Below are 21,334 nucleotides of genomic sequence, written 5' to 3' on the forward strand. Positions count from 1 at the left end.
TATATATATATATATATTCGTCAATAACTGTTCAATGCATTTTATTGAATAGTAGATTTAAAAAAATAAACTAATAATTGCCAATACATTAAATTCTGTATTAATTTTCCATAAACAACTCAAGATCTTCAAGTTGAATCTTTAGAACAAAACTCGGAGGAATGCTTTTAAAAGACAAAAATAGAATAAAACTTACTTTTGAAAAGAATACAATATAGAATTCAAAAATAGAAAAAAAACTAATCTATTAACAAACAAAAAAAACTCTTAATAAAGTTTATCTTAACAAATAATCCCTCTCAGTTTATGTTTAATAAATTAAACTCAAATGCTCCTCCTGTAAATAATTCTGTGTTTTACAGTTTTGCTTACAGCAGTATATATATATTTTATGTTTTTCTGTGCCTCATGTTTTTTTCCTTATATTTCTCTACGTTTTTGATGTCTTCTTCTTACAGAAATAAAACTTTCTTATATTCTATGATAAGCAAAAATGACATAACTTAGCCTTTTTATATATTTCATTTAAGCTAATAAATATAGAAAAATGTCATGTGTTAAAAATATGAAAAAAAGTTAAAGAGAGAATACTTAAGTACTATGTCAAACCTCAAGAAGTGTTTGAATCAGAATGCAAATAAAGTCTCATTTATTGAATTGGAATACAAATATAAAATCGTATAAGCAATGAAAATGGTTGATAACTGTTCAATCATTTTAATAAAATCAAATATTTACGAACGTATAAAATTTAGCATTTATTTTCAAAAAATAACTCAAAATTCTCAAGTTAAATCTTTAGAACAAAAATAAAAAGAATAATTGAAGAAAAATAATAGAACAAAGCAGACTCTTAAATGAGAATTGAATTTAGGATTTGAAAATAGAAAAAATAATGTAAGAAAAATAATGGAATAAAACATACTTTTAAATAAGAATAATGCAAAGAATTTGAAAATAGAAAAACTTAAGAAAAATAATAGAATAAAACATACATTTATATGAAAATCTGAAAATCGAAAAAATAATTTAAGAAAAATAATGGAATAAAATATACTTTTAAATAAGAATAGAATATAGAATTTGAAAGTGAAAAAAAATTATTTGTAAACACACACAAATTTTTTTTTAATAAGGGTTATCTTTTATAGAGATTTACGAGTCATAAATCAAATTCAAAGCTCTTTCTGTAACTAATTCTGTTTCTTATCGTTTTGCTTTCAGCTGGTCCAAGAAGTGAACCAGAATAACACGCATGTTAAGCACCGTAATTTATGAAACCAAAGAGAAAGAAGCATTATGAATGATAATACTGTACGTGATCTTGAGTAAAATGGTTTCTCAATGTTTTATTTTCAAAAGTTCTCTAGAAAAGACTTATAGAGTAATAATTAACAAATGAGAAAAATGTAATTGGGCCCATTAATTTAGTTTTGCCCAAAATAGCAAAAAATCTATACAAATTAGCTTTTTGCATTTACATAAAAGTTATTCTATTTAATAGTAAAACCATATTCGAAATTGCGAAATTACTTTTCACTTTAATGGCTTTTTAAAAATTGTGCTTTAGAACATCAATATAGTAATTATGAATGATAGAAAAGTATTGGGGAGGGAAACAGTTAAAATTTACTGTATTTTATAATGCACAAAGACATAAATAGTCAACATGTCTGATTATCATTCCAAAAAGTTACAAGGTAGATGCTTCCGAATTCATTTTGCTAAGTCCCAAACTAAACGTTAATTTAAAAACAAAGTTACATTTACTAACGCTTAAAACATTTATCTGTCCTTTTATCTGCCTTTTATCTGTAAAATTTGTCCGTACCCCGTTCTATGACTTTCGTTGCATTTCATATTGTTTATCACTTTTAAAAAAAAAATTATTAAGTTTTTTTAAATATATTTATAGCGTGCCATCGAAAAATTGGCAGATAAATTTTATGATCAAAATCAATAACAAGCCAAAATAAACCATAACGATAGAATACGCAACCTAAAAAATGTAACTATAGATAGAATTTGTTGGACTGCAAAATATTAATTGCTTTAAATCAAAAATTTTAAAGCAAAAGCTGAATAAAAATTATATACACTTCCCCTCAGCAAGGCAATAAAGTATTAAAATGTACGAAATTTTGCAGTCACTAAACTTTCACAAATCTACATATTATTGTTAAACTTCATATTTACTATTAAACCATGTATCGATAAATAAACTATACAATTATTAACTTATGCAATAATTCTAATGGTTTAAATAAGGCATACAATAATTATTAAACCATATATTAATTCCAAGTCCATATAACTACTAATAACTTAAACGTTAACATCAACCAACCGCACTTCTCTTTCTACCATTATCTACACGAGCAAGTTCACGATTTTAGCTCTCCGTGTACACTTGAGTTATTTCCTAATTTTGCAAAACACAGTTCTTTACAGTTAAATTATTCAAATAAGCTTTGAGCTTTTGAAGATTTAACAGCACGTATGATAAGATTACAAAATTCTAGAAGGTTAAATAAATCTTTTATAAGCTTTTGAATTAAATTTGAAGTTTAAAATACTAGATAAGCTTAAGTAAAACTCTTTCAATTTAAATTTTGTAACTGGAAAATTAAAAAGCTTATTGATTTAATTATCACTATGCGACGTGCCAATTCATGTCAAGTTATATTTTTACACGAAATGTTTTGCCAATGGATAATATATAGTTCAATGCCAATTCAAATATCATATTTGTTGTAAGAGATCAGCATTGATATCTTTTGAAGAAAGGAATGATGTTATATTTGATTCAAACGTAGAAAATCACACCAAATTCCATCCATCCTAAGCTTTTTTGCAAAAATCAAAAGTTTCACCTTTTCAGCAAAACATACATAAAACCTAATTTTTTCATAAATTTCTAAAATCTACACCATACACATTGTTGAGCCATAATGTAAGTGTTTTGAACATTAATAAGATGAAAATCTGCTACGTTTTAGTTGAGCCATTTTATTATGTAATCAATATTACGATGTATGATAACATGGTTCAGTTAAAATTCAGACTATGGTTTTCGCAAACTTGGATGATATTATGGTTCATCAATCCCAAAAATTTTCTAATCCTACAGAAAGAGAGTATAAATTTATATGTTTAAATTTTAATTTGTTAAATATGTATGAAGCTCGGCCAAAGGATACGTGCTCTTTGTTCGCCAAGGTATGAAGTATGTTTAAATTTTAATATGTTTAATTTGTTATGTTAAATTTAATTTGCTATTTGTTAAGTTTTTTTCCAGCTTTCTCGAATAATCTTAGTTATTTTAGTAAATAACTTATAACTGTGGAAGTTGTTTGAAACAAGAGTATTTTTGTGCTTCTTTTACTTTTATTTATTTATAAAAAGCATGAAAAATCGTTGAAATAACAAAAAGAATTTGCACAAAAAATCGTTTAAATATCTTGAATACTAATCAGTTAATTGCTGATTAGTTTTCTCAACAAAAAATTTTTAATAAGGTTTTTCACAGTTTTCCATATACGCTTTTAAATTTTTTAACTTTTTATGATTTAAAACTCTTCTCCCAGAAACTGCATTACATGCAGCTAAAAAAAAAATTTAAAAATGCAGATATATCCCTTTATCTCACGTGCTTTTATAATTCTACTATGTCAATTTGCATTGCGTGCAACTATTATACAAGTAATATTTCAAGTAACTTTGCTTAAAATATTTCATAATTCTACTATCTCAAATAACTAATAAATTAATGCAATGAATTAACTTATAAGTTGTGTCAGCTTTTGAAGTTTTTTAATTCTTCAATTTCAAATTGCATTATCATATTTCCAATACATACTCCCAGCTTTTAAAGCTATATAATATCTATATAACCACAAACTACATTACGTACAACTGATGCAATTATTCCTTTGATATTATTCCTTTGATATTATTCCCAATATCAAGATAATAATATCAAACCATGTTAGATTTAATTAATANATTAAAAAATTTAAATGTTAGCCTAAAATTTCGGCGCATAATTGAAAAATTGACTTTTAGAGCGACGCATAAACGAAGGATGCTTATCATTATTTTCCTATCTAATGTACTGGGACCTATAAAAATCGTCGTATAAATGAAAAAGGTGCGTAAAAGAGGTGGTGCATAAGTGAGAGGTCACTGTAACTTATATGTTGTGTCAGCTTTTGAAGTTTTTTAATTCTTCAATTTCAAATTGTATTATCATATTTCCAATACATACTCCCAGCTTTTAAAGCTATATAATATCTATATAACCACAAACTACATTACGTACAACTGATGCAATTATTCCTTTGATATTATTCCTTTGATATTATTCCCAATATCAAGATAATAATATCAAACCATGTTAGATTTAATTAATACAATCTCCATAATACCTGCCACAATATATACCTTAAGATATGTAGAGTTCTTGAATCCAATCGACTCAATGAAAGTCTTCTTACATCCAGGCATCTAAGCTTTTCTAGCCCTTTGAAACTATCAAAATGTAAAAAAGAAATTGGATTATTTGAAATATCCAAATCGTCTAGACATCCCATAGATATCCATAGGTGCGTTGGTATCTCTTGCAAGAAATTGCCACTCACATCTAAGCACCTCAGTTGTCGCAGATCCTTAACAGTAGGTTGAGATATATTATAGAAAAAGTTATCTCTTAGCGACAGTGCGGTGAGATATGGCAAAGGTAAAAAAGGCAAGTTCATCAAACTGCAGTTTCGCAAGTTTAGCAATCGAAGATTGGCAACAAACGTGAAAGACATGTCTTCGACTCTTTCCTTCAGTTCGTTGTGAGACAAGTCCAACTCAAGAAGGTGGACCAATCCGTGAAGGGATCGCTCACTGACATGAGTAATCCTATTGGAAGACAAGTTTAAGGCTTGAATCCTGTTTGGTAATGTAATTACGTTGTTCGGCATTATGGTAATGATGTTAAAGGACAAATCAATAGATGTCAACGAGTTTTTTGCTGAATTTATTCCAGAAGATTCGAAAGATTTGATGTAATTCCTTGATAAATTAAGCCTCTCCAGGGAAATTCCTGAAAAAACATTTTCAGAAAGAGATAGTAATTTGTTATGACTCATATCTAATACACGTAAGCTCTTCATGTTAATGAAAGTTTCTTTTTTGAGAAGCGAAATTCTGTTGTGATCCAAATGTAAAATTTGGAGTTTCGGGCAGCTTTTGTGAAATGCGAACTCAATCAGAAGAAGGTGATTATGTGATAGATGTAAAATTTGCAATTCTGGAAGGGGTCCTAATTGCAAATGAGAGATCTGATTGTGCGACAAAAATAAAAGAGTTAAGAAATTCGAAACAGGTTCAAAAAACGTTCTTGAGACATTTGAAATTTTATTATACGTCAAATCCAAAGTACGTGTTTTTAAAATTTGTAAAGTTCTGTTTTGAGGTCTTAAAGTTTGAATGAAATTATTAGATGCATTTATAGTTAAATAGGCAGAAGCACCTTCAATTATATCAAATGAAAATGATTCTAAATAATTGTCTTGGATATATAAGTTAGAAAGTCTTGTAATATTTGCGAAAGCCGAAACATTGATGGAATATATGTTATTGCCAGAAAGGACTATGGTATGTAAACTGGAGCAGTTTTTAAACGAATTTGTTTCTACAGTTGAGATGGCATTACCTATTAAAGATATTCTAGAAGTATGTTCAAGATTGGCAAACGTTTCAGATTTGATAATACTTATTTTGTTGTTAATTAAATGAATAGAAATAATTGTATGTCGAGAATTAACAAGAATACCTTTAGGAATTTCCGGTATGTTGTTGTTACTTAATTCAAGATGTTTTAATCTTTTTGATGATTTTGAACAAAAAGAACTAATTTTTGACAAATTATTATTGTCTAGTAGCAACCATTCAACTCGCTCTAAATCAGCAGTTATGGCGTCTGGGTTTTGAAAACTATAATCAAAAGCAGAACTTAATTCTAAAACTTCTAATGTCTTTCTAAGCGGATATAAAGCATTCTTATCAAAGTATATAATGTTGTTAAAAGATAAATTCAACTCTCTGAGTTTCACTAAATGGACAAACACCTCTTCTTTTATACTCGTGAGTTTGTTACTCGCCAAACTTAATGTAGTTAGGTTCTTACCCCATTCACCAAAGTCTTTTTGATCGATCTTGGCGATAAAATTATCTTGTAGGCTTAAACGAATAAGGTTCCTTTGATGCTCTAACGCAGCCTTTGGAATGAAAGACAGAGCATTACCTGATAAATCTAGCACTTCTAAAGTTTTTCTACATCCCTGCAAATCTTCTTTGCCCAGTTCTTTCAAATAGTTCTCTTTCAAAGACAAATGTACGAGTGATTTGAGATCATTAAGTGCTGGAGGAAATTCTTCCAGTAAATTAAAACTTAGATCTAAATGAGTAAGTGACACTTCTATACCTGAAAACGAATCGGAATGAATATGTGACAGCCTATTATTGGCTAGAGACAAACGTTCAAGTTTTGTTTTCTTAAAACTTCTGGCCGAAAGAGATCTTAAGAAATTAAACTCAAGAGTTAACTCTCTGATGGGGAAAGAACCATTGAAAACACAATCTGGCATGTATTCTATCAAGTTGTTCGATAAATCTAGTTTCTCTAGCTTTGCAGTCCACATTACAAATGGGCATGGCAATCTTTTCAGCAAATTACCAGATAAGTAAAGAAATTTCAAATTTCTAAGTTTGTAAATAGCATGAAGAGGCACTTTCTTGAGAATGTTATTAGATAACGACAAAGAAGACAGTGAAACTGGCAAAGAATTAACGTCTACATCATAAATGTAATTCCCATCTAAATTAAGTATGGTTAGGTTGCTCAGCTCTGTAAGGACACTTTCTTTTATAATGCTGATGTGATTTCCACCTAAGAATAAACTGTTTAAAATTGGTTTGAAGGTCATTTCTGACCACTTGAAATCATGATAATTATCTATTGAATTTCCTTGCAAATTTAACCATTGCATGTTTTTCAGTGGACGCAAAGCTTCGTAAGGCACACGGTTTAGATGATTATAGCTAAGATCCAATGTGGATAGCAAACTTTCTAAACCAACGAATGCATTTGGCGAAATATGTACGATATTGTTATACATCAAATGCAAAGAGGCAACGTTTGTTCCTAGAAATTGGTTTCCTTCTAAAGTTGAAATTCCTGATCGAATGATTGTAACCTAAAAATTAAAAAAATAGCATTATTATATTTGAATTTCTTAACAAGATTGAAAAATGTGAGATTTCGAATATTATGTAACACAAGGAGCGAAATTTCCTCTCGCTTGGTATTGGCGACTAAATATTTGGGGCTGGCGTGTAAGTTTAGTCGTGCAAATTAATATACTTTGGACAACTATACTTAAATTTCCCTTGAGTTTGCTGTAAATAACTATTGAACAAGAATTTCAGACTTAAAGCGGATGATTCGTAGTGCATGCGCAAAAATATAGATTCCAGACAGAAAAAACAGAAATCTACCCAGAGGAAAAACATTATGGACAAAGCTAACAGAATATAGTAAAATTTACTGGCTCTATGGGAACATTAAAATCTCGGTACTTTTTTCCGTAACCCCTTGGTAATGATTTAATAAAATTAGCAATAAAATATAGGGGTTTGTTTACCATATAAATTATTTTTTTACTATATGTTTGGAAGTCTATGAGGTAAAATTTGGTAACATTTGGTGCTTCAACATAATACCTTAGAGCATGGTATGAAAAAATTTATTAGGTTAAATTGCTTTTCAGTTTTGTAATTATTACTAAATGTATGGTATTATTACCAAATGTGGTGGAGCCACTTGTTGGAAGAGTAACAGTTCTTCTCCTTTTCCTTCAAAGATTGAACGAAAATACAGGCTTTAAAATAAATAAATTGAAGCATGCAAGTTATTACTATTATTTGCAAGTATTTTTACTGTAGTAAATTGTTGGCCATGAGAAAGATCCAGAACTATAATTTTAGAAACCAGAATTTTCAGACTGGCATTTTAGAAACCAGAAGACTGTTGCTATACGAATGGGAAAAATTACCAAATAAATTATTTAAATACCATATATTTTAGTTTTATTAGCCAGAATTACAGTTTTTTTTACCAAAAATGTCATTACCAAACAGTACGGTTACTTTATCGGAATTTTTTTTTCGCAGTTTTCATCAGATGTGTTAATATCTGAGCATGTTTTCAATACCTTGGTTTTCCACACAAAGAAACGATTCTTGAATTTGAGTTAGAGGATACAAAAAAACTATTCATGTAATTCAAACCAAATCTCTTTAATGAACGCTGTGTTGTCAGAGTGGGCAGAATTCGTGTTTAAATTCGCTTCACTGATATTAGTTCAGATGCTTGAGAAGTTAACAGTGAAAAGTGTTCAACGAGTTTCCCAAATTTCCTCCAGATTATGAAATTTTCTTCTATTTTACAGTTTTCAGTTTCAACATTCTTTTGTGGTTGTTGCCACAGAAAATATCTTTAAAATACATCGGTTAAAATTTTAAAAATTGTTTAAATTTTTCGTAAATCGTTAAATTTTTCGTATGTTCAACAAATTGCAAAAAAAGAAGGTTAAAACATTTTTCCTTAGAAAATAAATAATACTTGTTACTAGTTCCTATTGAAGGCGTGATGAACATTAATATTTCTACTTACACGGTGAAAAAATTCCAGTGAAATTACTATTGTATGGTCATGACATTTTTGGTAAAAACATAATTGTGGTTAATAAAACCAAACTATATGGTATGTAAACTATTCCTTTGGTAATTTTTCCTTTCATTTACAATGGTCTACTGGAAATTTTGGTTTCAGAAATTATAGTTCTTAATACTGAACATTTTGTAAAAAATGCAAAAGTAAATAGTAAATTTAACCGAATAAATGATTTTTGTGCCATGTTCTAAAGTAACATGATAAAAGTAATCATGATACTTTAAAAAAAATATCATGATTTATTAAATCTTATCACACTTACCAATTATTATCACGTATTACAAAACCATATTTTATCGTTAATTTTACCACAATCATCAAAGCAATTCGATAAAAACTACCGATTTTTTGTCGTTTCCGTGCATCTAGAAACACGGTAAATTTTACTATGTTATGGAAGTTTTGACTATGTAATTTTTCTCAGTTTAAGATATAAATATTACTATATTTAATTATATAAATATTACCGATACATACTTACAAGTTATGAATTATTGTCCCATACATACAAATATGCAATGCATAATACAATGCGTAACAATTCATCGTAACTTGGTAACCTGTTATACTTTAAAAATGGTAAAGAAATTCATAAAAAAATCAAAATAATGTTCCTTGAGTAGCTCGAAAAAACTTTACAAATTCAAAGTTAAGTCTTATACTATAGTTAGTAGTATAAGTATTATAGTTTTTTCGCATCAATACAAAATAAAGCAATTACAAAATTAAGTAAAGCAATTTTTAATATAAAGAAAAAGTTTCATATCAGTGACTCATTTTGTTACAGAGGGCCTACAAAATATTTCTTGTACGAAATACTAGCGTAAAATATGATAATATGCGGAGAAGAAAATTTAGTCAAAATTACCTGAATATGGTATAATTTACCGTACTATGGGAACAGCAAAAAGCTAAAAGCTCGGTAATTTTTTCTGAAGCACTTTGGTAATGAGTAAAAAAAATTAACAATAATATATGATTTTATTTATAGGTGAGAAAATTTGGTAAGATTATGACGTAATAACTATTTATTCAGATAAATTTACTTTTCAGTTTTGTATTTTTTACTTAAATGTGTGGTAATAAAAACTGTAATTTTCAAAACTAGAACTTCTGATGAACCATTACTTTAGGAACGGAAGGATTACCAAATGAATGGTTTAAATACCGTCTATTTTGGTTTTTAATTCCAGAATTACGGGGAGAGGCTTTATTTCCTAATAAAAAGGTCCTTTACAGTACGGTTTTTTTCACCAGAACTTTTTTCTAGGTATACTTTTATGCAATATAACAATCTCAATTTCAACAATGAAAATTATATAAACATCATAGTTCTTAAAAATTAGTGTTTAATTTCCTTTCGGGAATAATTAGCTTTACCTACCATGCTATTTGAATACGACTCCTTTATTATTTAATATAACTTATTAAATATGTAATAACTCTATGGCTACATCTGTTTGGTCAAAGCAGGGTTCATCTTTTCTGAAGTACCGGAGATAATTTTCCATGAGATTTACATAAATGTTTTACTAAAATTGGAATCTCTAGCAATTCCTTCCTTAAATCTCTCGAAATTCCATTTCAATTGAATTTCGAATCTCTGGGGGCACATTCTTGTCCGAGAACAGTGTTTTCGGCTTTCTGGAAAGATTCTCTTACAGTTTGAAACCAATAGACTGGAATAGTTCCCTGTTGTACTATCTCTAAACTTAGAACTGTGAAAAGATTCTGTTTGTAAAAGTAGTAGATTTGAACGAAAGTCTATTAATTTCAGTTTAGATCATTTGAACAGTGACGAGATAAGGTTTATATAATAATAAATATATTCTTTCCAAATCTCTAGTAAATATATCTCTTTGAAATATGTAATAAGTACATTCCTTTTAAATATGTAATAATAAGTGCATTTATTTTAATAATGTAATAAGTATATTCATGTTGAATAAAGAGGGTAAAACTATACCATGTAGAATTGTTAAAAAAAATTACTTTTATTCTAAAACTATATTAGGATAGAGCAAGCAGAGCATTTGCCCAAGGCTAACCCTTTCTATGAACCTAGGAGTCTCAAAACCAGTGATACTCAGTTTTTTAAAAATAATTTTAAAAATATTAATTTTTTAAAATAGTTATATTTAGTATTGAAAATGTGAAAACTGGGATTTTTATTCCAGCACATAGATGAGATAGAGAAGAAGACATTTACTATTTTTAGTAGCCCTTCACAGAAATATTTCATATAAATCAAAATTGTAGATATTAAAAAATAAATTGTAAATATGTTTCGATGAGTATTTTAGTGGGACATTTAGACGCACTTTTAAGGGTTCCTAATATTGTGCACATGAAATTTAAAAATTAACGATATAACAGAAAATCTGAAGAAGAAAAAGAGTAAAAACATCCAGTTGTTCGTTTTTAAGAAGAAAATTACAAAAAAATTGAAAAAGAAATCCTGCGTATTTGGGTAATATTAACGAAAATCTGGAATCATAAGAGATTCGTTTTCCTAAAAATGCCATTGAAGGAGAAAATTAAAAGGGCCCTGCTTTGTTTGTATTAAAAAGTTAAAAATGCAAAAGCATTTTGATAAAAATTAAAGGCATTTACTTAAAATTAAAAGCAAAAGTATTATAATAAAAAGGACTATCGAAAAAAGGAACTCTAGAATATCAAACTAAAAAGCTATTTATAAAACAAAATCTAGTTAAAAGGAACAAATGCTATCATTATCTTTATAACGTTTTTTCCCAACAAAAACGCAATTTATACAGATACCTTGGTTATCAAATTAATTCTTTTATGTTAAATTTCAAAATAGTTTTTTTAAAACTTACCTTATATATATCGGCTCTTCTCATCTGTGGAAATATGGAAAAAGGAACCGATCTGCAAACAACTTCGTGATGAGCTTTCCGACAGGTGCACAACGGGTTAAAATCACATGGTTCAACTTTTGTTGCAGTAGAGTTAAAACTTAGCACAGTCGCCAGAAATAAGAGGAAGATTATCATCTAAAAATGGAAAGAAAGTATTCTTTTGTAAAAAAAATTATTAATACGCATCATTATCGTGTTCATTAAAAAATCATAAATGCCTATGACTGTCGTTTAATATGAAAGGAGTTAAAAATGTTGAATAAAAATGTTAAATCATTTATAACAACATAATCGAAGTTAGGGGAATATTATACCATAGCTAAAAGTTTATACTTATTATAAAACCAGGCTTTTCAAACATCGAAAATTTATGAAAGTTAATACAATTTACGTAAAGTTATATTAATTATTTAATTGCAGAATTGATTACATATTAATTACAGATTTCCTCACTTTGCAATTATTTTATTTTATTTTAAAACCAGCAGAGAATAGCTGACCCAATCCTTAGTTTGCGACTATCAATGATCAACTCAATAGCTTTTTGATTTTAAACCCAACCCAGTAGACAAGAGAGCTCCTGGATCAAGCATTGAGGTTAACTAGCCTTCGTAGAGGACTTTTTGGTGGAACTAACCCGCATTTGCGTTATATGGAGAGATAAACCATGAAATCTTTGCGCGGTTAGCTAGAGGGCAGGAGGATTCTAACCCATGATCAGTCAACTACTGAGGATATTTTACATCAGAACTGTGGTTGATAATTTTGCAATTTATGAGCAAACTAATTTATTCAGCTTATATCTTTTAATGCACTCTTCACTAACAAAGTAGCCATTGATTGAGTACTTTATGGGTAATTTTCTAATGGAAAACATTTTTTCTTATTTTTTTTCTCTTTTATTATAAATTCTTTTCTTATATTTTCTGTGCTATTCATAATGTCTATACAAGGTGATTCAGTTTAATGAGTATAAACGTTGAAGGGAAATAGGGCTACAACCTAAGAATTGAAAATTAAATAGAAGTCTATAACTAAAATGTCATCGTTTGTTAGAGCTTTGTCTTCATTATGTACTCGATGCTCGTACACGCTTTGAACGGAACTTTTATTCATCTAAATTACCTCCTTTATAGTGATTTTAACTTTTTCTCACTTTTTTTTTAAGCATTTATTCACAAAAATTGAATTTAATAGCCTGGAATAAGTTATTTTATCGTTCATTAAATATATGGTGACAAACTCAGTTGCTCACCAAATTAATTGCCAAATCATTAAATTGTGATAAAACAAGTATTTCTAAGTCTATTTGAATGGAGGTTTTGAAATTAATTGTTTAAAAAGTAAAATTAGCGCAAAATAAGAAAATTTAGATCAAATAAAAGTATAATTTTAAATGCGCATGAACAGCCAGTCATTAATGGAAAGACTTTCGGCTTAAGATCACATTTTCAACCCGCAATTGCTTTGCTATTCTCTATCCTTATGAATCCTTCCTTCCAGGTTTATAACCACTGTACTGAATAAGCCTGTTTAAAGATTTTAAAACTGAAAACAGATTAAGCAAACTGAAATGTTCATTACTAAAAATTTAAAGAAAACAAGGTGTTAACACTTTGACGTCGGATTTTCATTAAACATATTTTTTGTACATTTTGTTATGTTTGTTTTGTTACAGCATGAAACACCGGTGTTTTTTTCTGCTTTAAAGTTAAAATCTTCCAAATACGGCTCACTTCCCAAAAGTAATTTTTCAAATTTGCCCTCATTCGAAGTTACTGAGATCTAAAAGAAGGAGTTATGCATCATTGCCGCGTATGTTGACATTTCTGATCATCGGTTCCTATGCATTTGCCCTGAACCCCCTAAAAGTTTGTGGCTATATTCACTTAACTCCATTTAATGTATAACGTTTTTAAACTTGTATATTTAAACAAAAAAATAGACAAAAAATGTTTTTTTTAAAGAGTAGATTTAGAATCGAAATTAATTTCAGATTTGAATTCCCCACACTCGAAATAGTCTAGCTTACGCATTTGTATAAATGCAACAAAAAATGAGTTCCTTAGTGCTATCTGTAGGCGTAAAAGTTCTTGACTGTTTGTATCTCTATATATATTTCTCTTACACGGCGACAAAAAAAAGCCTCATTACAACTCCCCGAATGGCAACGCTAGAAAATCGACCAATGATTGCCGCTAAAAATGTCACATGTCAAATCTAGCTAAGGTGACTCAACATATAGCGCTTTTAAAAACGGAAACGGAAATAACCTGAGAGAGCATCAGCTGCGGCAATNACATTTCTGATAGGTTTAACGAATTACATGTCATTTATTTGAATTCAAATTTATTTTAATGACTTAGTATTTACTAAAAAGATGTAATTTTTTTTTAAAAAAAAGTTGTTATATGGATTTGAATGATTGTTTTGAATTCTTAGAATTTTGTGCATTTGCAATGTACCTAAGTTAGTAGCGAGCGAAGCGAGCTTTGTTTGCGAAACAAACCATATAAGATTGCGTAGCAATTTTCGGGGATTGGCGAGCGTTAGAGAACAGGGGGCACAGCCCACTAGTTTAAAATATTTCTTGACGCATATGAACGACTTATGCGGATGGCGGATATATATCTTTTTATATCTCACAACAATACAGCATATTTTGCATCTCGAAATTTTACCCGGCACATTTATTCTCATTTTAATTCCCAGAGGATTTTGTCACGTATATGAATAGCGTTATTTGACTGAGATTTATTATTGAAATAACCAAGGGATTTGCGGATTTCACTAAAGTAAATCAATATTTCGCATTTATAACACGGAAATAGTTTCTCTGCATACAATTTTATTAAAAAAAATTTTCTTCGTATAAAAGAGAGATATCTTTTGAAAGTTACTAAAATGAGTTTGTTTGTATTATCTAGAAAAGGAGAGATTATCAAAATTTGGAAATTAATAAAGATATTGCGTATCAACTTTGAGTATGCAAAATAATGACTTTAAGGAAAGAACACATCTTGTTTGATATTTTTCCTTTCATTCGGTATTGTAAAAAAGGAATTTACGCTCAGATTTTCTTTTTCTGTGGTGAAATATATTTGTCAGAAATAAAATATTTGGACCATGTTTTTTTTCTTGAATTTTTTTCTCTATAATTTTAAAATTTTTATGGGGGGGGGGGTTTGTAAGCAATCACCATTGTAGGAGATTGATAACTGGAATGACGAAACTAGAGTAAAGACACTCGAAAATAGAGTGACGAAATAAGCCGACCAGTAGTTCGTTAAGGAGTTAGCCTCGAATCTGGAAGACCCGTGGTTCGAATCCCGCTTCTGGCATGGGTGTAGTTTATCTCTCTGTTCTATATGTGCCTTGTTGTGTTGCTGTACTACACGGTGCCGACGTTAAAGTGATTAGTAGAGAAGTTAGATAAATTAATCACTACAAGAGCTCTTTTTTTTGGGAAAAATAGAATGAAGAAATATTTCTTCAGTTTTGACGAAATTCGTTTCCAAGAAGTGGCGATAGTTATTTCGTCATTTTGACGAAATTTTAGCTCTGAGCATATAGCAGGAAACGGTTTCGTCAAAAACGAAGAAAATTTCGTGATACTTGAGTATCCATTTTTTACAGTGTATTCTTTTAATAACCTATGAGGGAAGTTTTTTATTTTTCATCTTTGGAACAAAATCAGAGAAAATGTTTCATGAAAATTTAAATAAAATTAAAATTTAATTTAGACTCAGATTTACGAACAAGAATATCATCATTCCTGACATTTTTTATAAGTAGTTTTTACATCGCTTACCATTCAAAAAATAAAAATAATATGAATATATAATCAATCTAAATTAAAGTTTTGTTATAGTACTAATTTTTACTATTCAATAAAACCTTAGATATGAAAGAATTGTTAATTTCACTAAAATTACAAATTAAATTATCCTAGCTAGGACGAAATCGTTTCTGACACTCGTGCTAAATTTAACTTACGACTGATTTTCAAATGCAATGGCGTGATGAACAATGTCAAACTAATTGAATGGAATTCTCATTTTGATTCAAAACTTTCAAATTAAACATAGACATTCTTTGTCTGCTTTGGTATGAAAGCTAGACATTGCTGAAAATCTTCAATATGATTCTCTTTATGCATTCACTTAACGTTATTTCAATCGTCATAATTGAATTCAAAACAATTCTCATTTAATCTAACTATTCTTTCATCTTACTCGCTTTTCTTCTAAAATGTCGTTTAAATCTCGATGCTCATGTTTTTTTTCCTGAATTGTCTTTTGTACAACATAATGTAATTATTTTTGACGTTTGAAAATTTTTCATTACATCAAATAGAGATAAGTCCGATTCGAAATTATTTTTTTTCAAAAATAAAAGAGCTTTTATTAAATAATGTTATTCTTAAAACGATTTCAATTGTGAAGTTTGTTATATTTGTTTTCATTGTTTAATGTTTTCTGATGTTTTACAAAATTGTTTTTGGTATTTATTTCAAGCTGCAAATCAATTATGAGGATGCGAAAAATGTCTTTGTCTGCTTAATTGGTTCTTTTATGTTTAGTGAAAAAATTTAATATTGCGTTAGAATTGATAAATATGAATTTTTCCATTTCCATTTCTAATGACACTCAAAACCGATGTAATTAAACTAAAGAAAATTGTTATTTCCTTTTAATTAATATTTCAGACATTTATTTTAACTTTTAAATCAATTATATGGATGCAAAAAATAATGAGCACAATCGCCAATTTAATATTATCCCCATAATGTTAAAGTAGGTAGAATTTACAAATACATTATATTCTATAACTAGCTAGCCTCCAGTGACCAGCTGGTCAGCCTTTTTCATATAAGTATATTTTCAAGTATTTCGAGATTTCAAATTATACAGTCAAAAATCTTATAAAGTATAATAAACACGTATAGATTAAATGAGAGTGGATTTAATTTTGGTCATGCTCGTATGCTATCGTGGTAAATTTGTTATTAAAAGTTTTAGTAAAGCATATGCCAACATAAAAAGAAGCAAATATGCTAATTATCTCAATGATATCCTTGATGAATGATAAATCAAATTAGCCACTTAGTCAAAATTGAACTATGCATTTATTTACTATTATTAATCATGAGAGCCAATGAAGTTTATTTGTCAGGGTGTTTTCGCATGAACGAAACGAACTTTAACTGTTATAAATTTGTTTAAGCTTAAAAAAAGGATTCAAAAAGTTCCTCAAATTAAAATAATAAGCTTTCATGTTTTTTTAATTCTCAATCGGACGTAGAAGATCATTCGATAGAGAACTATCATCAAATTAGAAAAAAAAATCGTACTAATAAATGTTTATTATGGAAATTATAACACTTACCTGATTTATAAATCCGGAGAATTCCAAAATGATATGTTCTTCGTTTGAAAACTTTATTCTCAAATAATATATACATAGATTATCCCTTCATTACTTTAAGATAATATATCACGCTATAAAATTTTATAATTGCAAGATCTCTATATGAATTTCAATATTTAACTTAAAAACAGAATAGCTGAGTTCCAGTTGAATTTTTATTCCATACTTTTCTGAATCATATATAACTTCAAGCATTAGAATATCCAAGAAGAATACACAAGCACATAATGTTATGCCATTTAATTTTTCAAAAAAAAGTAGTTTGAAACAAGTTTTATCAAAAAATTATAAACTAAAGAACGTAAAATTAAAAATTCTTATGATAAAAAAACGATCCTAAAAATTCCTCGTATTGAAATAAAAAAACTTTCATATTTTTTTCTTTTTTTTATTCTTATAGTTCTTAATCAGACCTAAAAACCCATTCTGTAGAGAACTATCATCAAAATAGAAAAAAAAAATTTTTTTACAAGCCAATTTTTTATTATAAAAGTCATAACACTTATTTTGCTATATAAATCCAGAGAATTCCAAATAAAATGTTCTTCGTTTGAAAATTTTATTTTCAAATGATATATACATAGATTATCCCTTCATTACTTTTAGATAACATACTGCACAGTAAAATTTTATAACTGTAAGATCTCGATATGAATTTTAATTTGCAGCTTAAAATCAGAAAAGCTGAATTCTAGTTGAAATTATTCATTTCATAACTAAAAAATACTTACCAAGAAAACGATTAAAATTTATTAATAATCAGCACAAATGATATTATTTCAAGTAATTCGGATGATTCTTTATTGTTGTCTTCCGAATTATATAGATATAGAAATATAGACTATTCTATAAAGAAGAAGAATATTCTATAACCATTGCAGTTCTGCAAGTTCTGAAAACATATTTATTCATTGAAATAAAGTAAGAAATGTTTACTTCGCTTTAATTTGTAATAAATTGAAGACAAAAAGAAGTATTTTACCGCAATAAACACATCTGTAACAGTATGCGATCCCGAAATCTGAAGTTATCAGCTGCAAGTTAGTTCATAATAGAAATTAAAAATTATTGAAAAATTTTTCTTCCAATGTTTGGCGTGTTCTGTTTCTGAAAGATTTGGCAAATAAGAAGCAAACTTTCCTTAAGGAAAAGGCAGAAGAATTTGAAAAAACTCATCAGAACATTGATAAATCTTTTTGAAACAGAACTCGTCAAACATTTGAAGAACAATTTCTCTACAATTTTTACCTTTCTGTTATTAACAAGCTTGCAACCAATAACTTCCGATTTCGTGATCGCATACAGTTACAGATGTGTAAAATTTTTTATAATTTAGTAAAATATTAGTGTAAAATTTTTTTTGTCTTAATTCATTACAAATTAAAGTGAAGTCAACATAGCTTAGTTTATGCCAATGAATAAATGTGATTTCAGAACGCGCAGAACTGTAATAGTTATGGAATAGTATATATTTCTGAATCTATATAATTCGAAAAACAGCAATAAAGAATCATACGAATTACTTGAAATAATACCATTTATGTTGATTATTAATAAATTTTTATCGTTTTCTTGGTAAGTATTTTTTAGTTCTGAATGATAAATTTAAACTAGAATTTAGCTATTCTGTTTTTAAGTTACATATTGAAATTCATATCGAGCTCACGCAATAATTAAACTTTATTGTGCGGTATGTCATCTTAAAGTAATAAAGAGATAATCTATGTATATATTATTTGAGAATAAAGTTTTCAAATTAAGAACATATCATTTTGGAATTCTCCGGATTTATAAAGCAGGTAAGTGTTGTAATTTTTACTTAAATACAACATTTGTTACATTACACAACAAAAATTTACTTGTAAATATTTTTTTTTTCTTATTTGATGATGATTTTCTATAGAGTGGTTTTCTACGTCCGATTATAAATTTTAAAAAAAAACATGAACATTTTTTTTTAATGTAAGGAATTTTTAGAATTATTTTTTTTGTCCCGTTAGCATTCTTTATTTTACGTTTTTTAGTTTCCAAATAATGATTTTTATTGAAACTTAAAATCTTTTGATAAAAACTTTTTTTGAAAAATTAAATTATATAAAATTATGAGCTTATGTGTACTTTTTGCTTATTTTAATGTTTGAAGTAATATAATTCTTAAAACTATGGAATATAAAGTTTAAATAGGCTTTTTATTTTATATCAATAAATTTAGTGCAATGATTTCGCAGGCATTAGGTTTTAACTCTAATAAGAAGACACATATTATTTTTCTGTTTATTTACGAATATTTTTCCGATGAGTTTTGGATGTTCCTTCGCTAATAAAAAGAGATACTTTTTTGTTTTTGCTTGCATACGAAAGAATATCAAACATTTTCCTTTATTAAATTTAATAAGCCACAGCAAAGAAGGAGCGTTATAATGCTGCATGCTACATTAAAGACGTCTCCAGAGCAACTAAATGACTGTTCATATGGAAATCGCAGGAATTCGTCTCATACAACAACGCCCCCTATAGTTCGTTGCGATCGCGAATTTTATATACTTTTAAAAACCTACACGAAAGAGTTTTGCTATTAAAATCTTATCTTTTCTGAATACTGAGAACCATGAGTTGAGGGTTAACTTATCTAAGTCTTAAATGTATGTATTATTCAAATAGATATTTTTTGTACATTTGGGGCATCTATTCGCTTTTTATATCCAGTGACTGATCTTAAACTTATCGGTTATGCGGATCCTACGTTAGCGACTGCTTTATCAAGTTATCACTCACACCAACAATCTATTTCTTTCTAGCACGCTTCATTTCTGCACTTAAAAACAATGAGTTTAGCGAGCTTCAAGGATTCTTAATTTTTTCCCGTGCGGTTTCTATTTTTTTTATATATATTTTGTAAAAATGGTGTTTTCCTGACATCAAGCGTTTTTATCTTTAACAATGTTCTTCTCAAAAAAATTTCATATTTTCGATACTGTACCTGAACCACTTAATGCCGAAAAAAATTATTGTTTAGAAACCACCCCTCTAAAATTTGTAAAATGCTGAAAATAAAAACTCGATCTAAATCGGTGCTGTCATTTGTGAGTTATTTGCGAATATGCTTCCAGATTTTTGCTTTTAGATAGAGAGAGAAAAGAAGAAATATTTTTCGTGTACTTTTTCATTTTCACATTCAAACATTCAACATTCAAACTATTTTTTTTAATTTATTCTCTAAATTAAATTGAAAACTTTTTTTAACTAAAAAGGGCTTTCTGGTAGGACAAATAATTATTCGATAATTGATTTCAAAAATGGGCTGATTAATCAGCCGCAATAGTGTTGTTTGAATGAAGTTGAATATGTAAGAAATGTCTTTTGACAAAGAAAAACTTCAGAAAATATCTGTAAGCATTAAAATCAGGCCGAAGTTACTAAAAAACTGTTTTTAAATACTATTTTTTTTCGTTCAAAATGAATACCAAAATTATTTTATGTTATGGAGTCATACCAAGAGAATTATCCTCAGTGTTTAACGATTTCATTGATTTCAAGAATAATTCATTAATTCAAATTATTAAAATTTTCAAGTTCATCTTTTTCTCCGTTTGTATTTCAAAAAATTTAGTAATTTCGTAGAAATATTTCCAAGAGCAGAAGCCATTTTGTTGTTACAATCGAAGGAAATCGACAACGTTCTTTTCCTTATTTTCATAATTATGAATTATAGAATTGATTAATATTTAAAATACTGCTTATTAGCTGAATGAAATTTAAATTCGCCTATTTCCTACACTTTTTGCCTTTACTTTTCCCTGGGATCCTGGTAAAAAAAACACATGAACTCTACACATAATGACATTGTGGCACGACAACATGTTCCAGTCTTTTTCTAAAGCCTAATTAATTTCTTTAAAAAGACAAATGAAATGAATAAATAAAACGTTAAAACATTCTTAGTAATGTAATAATTCTTAGTAATTAAAGTTTAATGTAAGAAAATAATTTATGTAGGAAAAACGTAATTATTTATTCCTCTCTTATCGAATCTAAAAAAAAATTAAGGAAATTAAAGGAATACTAACGGGAAAAAATGCTAAGAATAAGAAAGGGAAAACCGAAAAGAAACAAATAAGAGATTTTCCTAAACTCCCTTTTATATTCTTCACACGTACCTACACATTACAAAACATTCTATTTACAGTGTGCTATGCTATCTTGATTTTGCGCCATATCCCTTATGGGGAAACCGGTA

General features: G+C 28.2%; 1 protein-coding gene across 3 annotated transcripts in view; it reads right to left on the reverse strand.

Annotated features, from left to right (window-relative positions):
• Positions 1-21,334, reverse strand: part of LOC122268271 (chaoptin-like) — a 58,047-nt gene that overhangs the window by 15,024 nt on the left and 21,689 nt on the right. For all 3 annotated transcript variants that reach the window (XM_071183027.1, XM_071183025.1, XM_071183028.1), the window contains exons 3-4: positions 11,626-11,802; positions 4,444-7,247 (exon numbers count right to left, since the gene is read on the reverse strand). In XM_071183027.1, coding sequence (XP_071039128.1) covers positions 4,444-7,247; positions 11,626-11,802 — 2,981 coding nt within the window. The remainder of the gene's footprint in view (positions 1-4,443; positions 7,248-11,625; positions 11,803-21,334) is intronic.

The sequence above is a fragment of the Parasteatoda tepidariorum genome, chromosome 1, assembly GCF_043381705.1.
Source record: "Parasteatoda tepidariorum isolate YZ-2023 chromosome 1, CAS_Ptep_4.0, whole genome shotgun sequence".
NCBI classification, from domain to species: domain Eukaryota; kingdom Metazoa; phylum Arthropoda; class Arachnida; order Araneae; family Theridiidae; genus Parasteatoda; species Parasteatoda tepidariorum.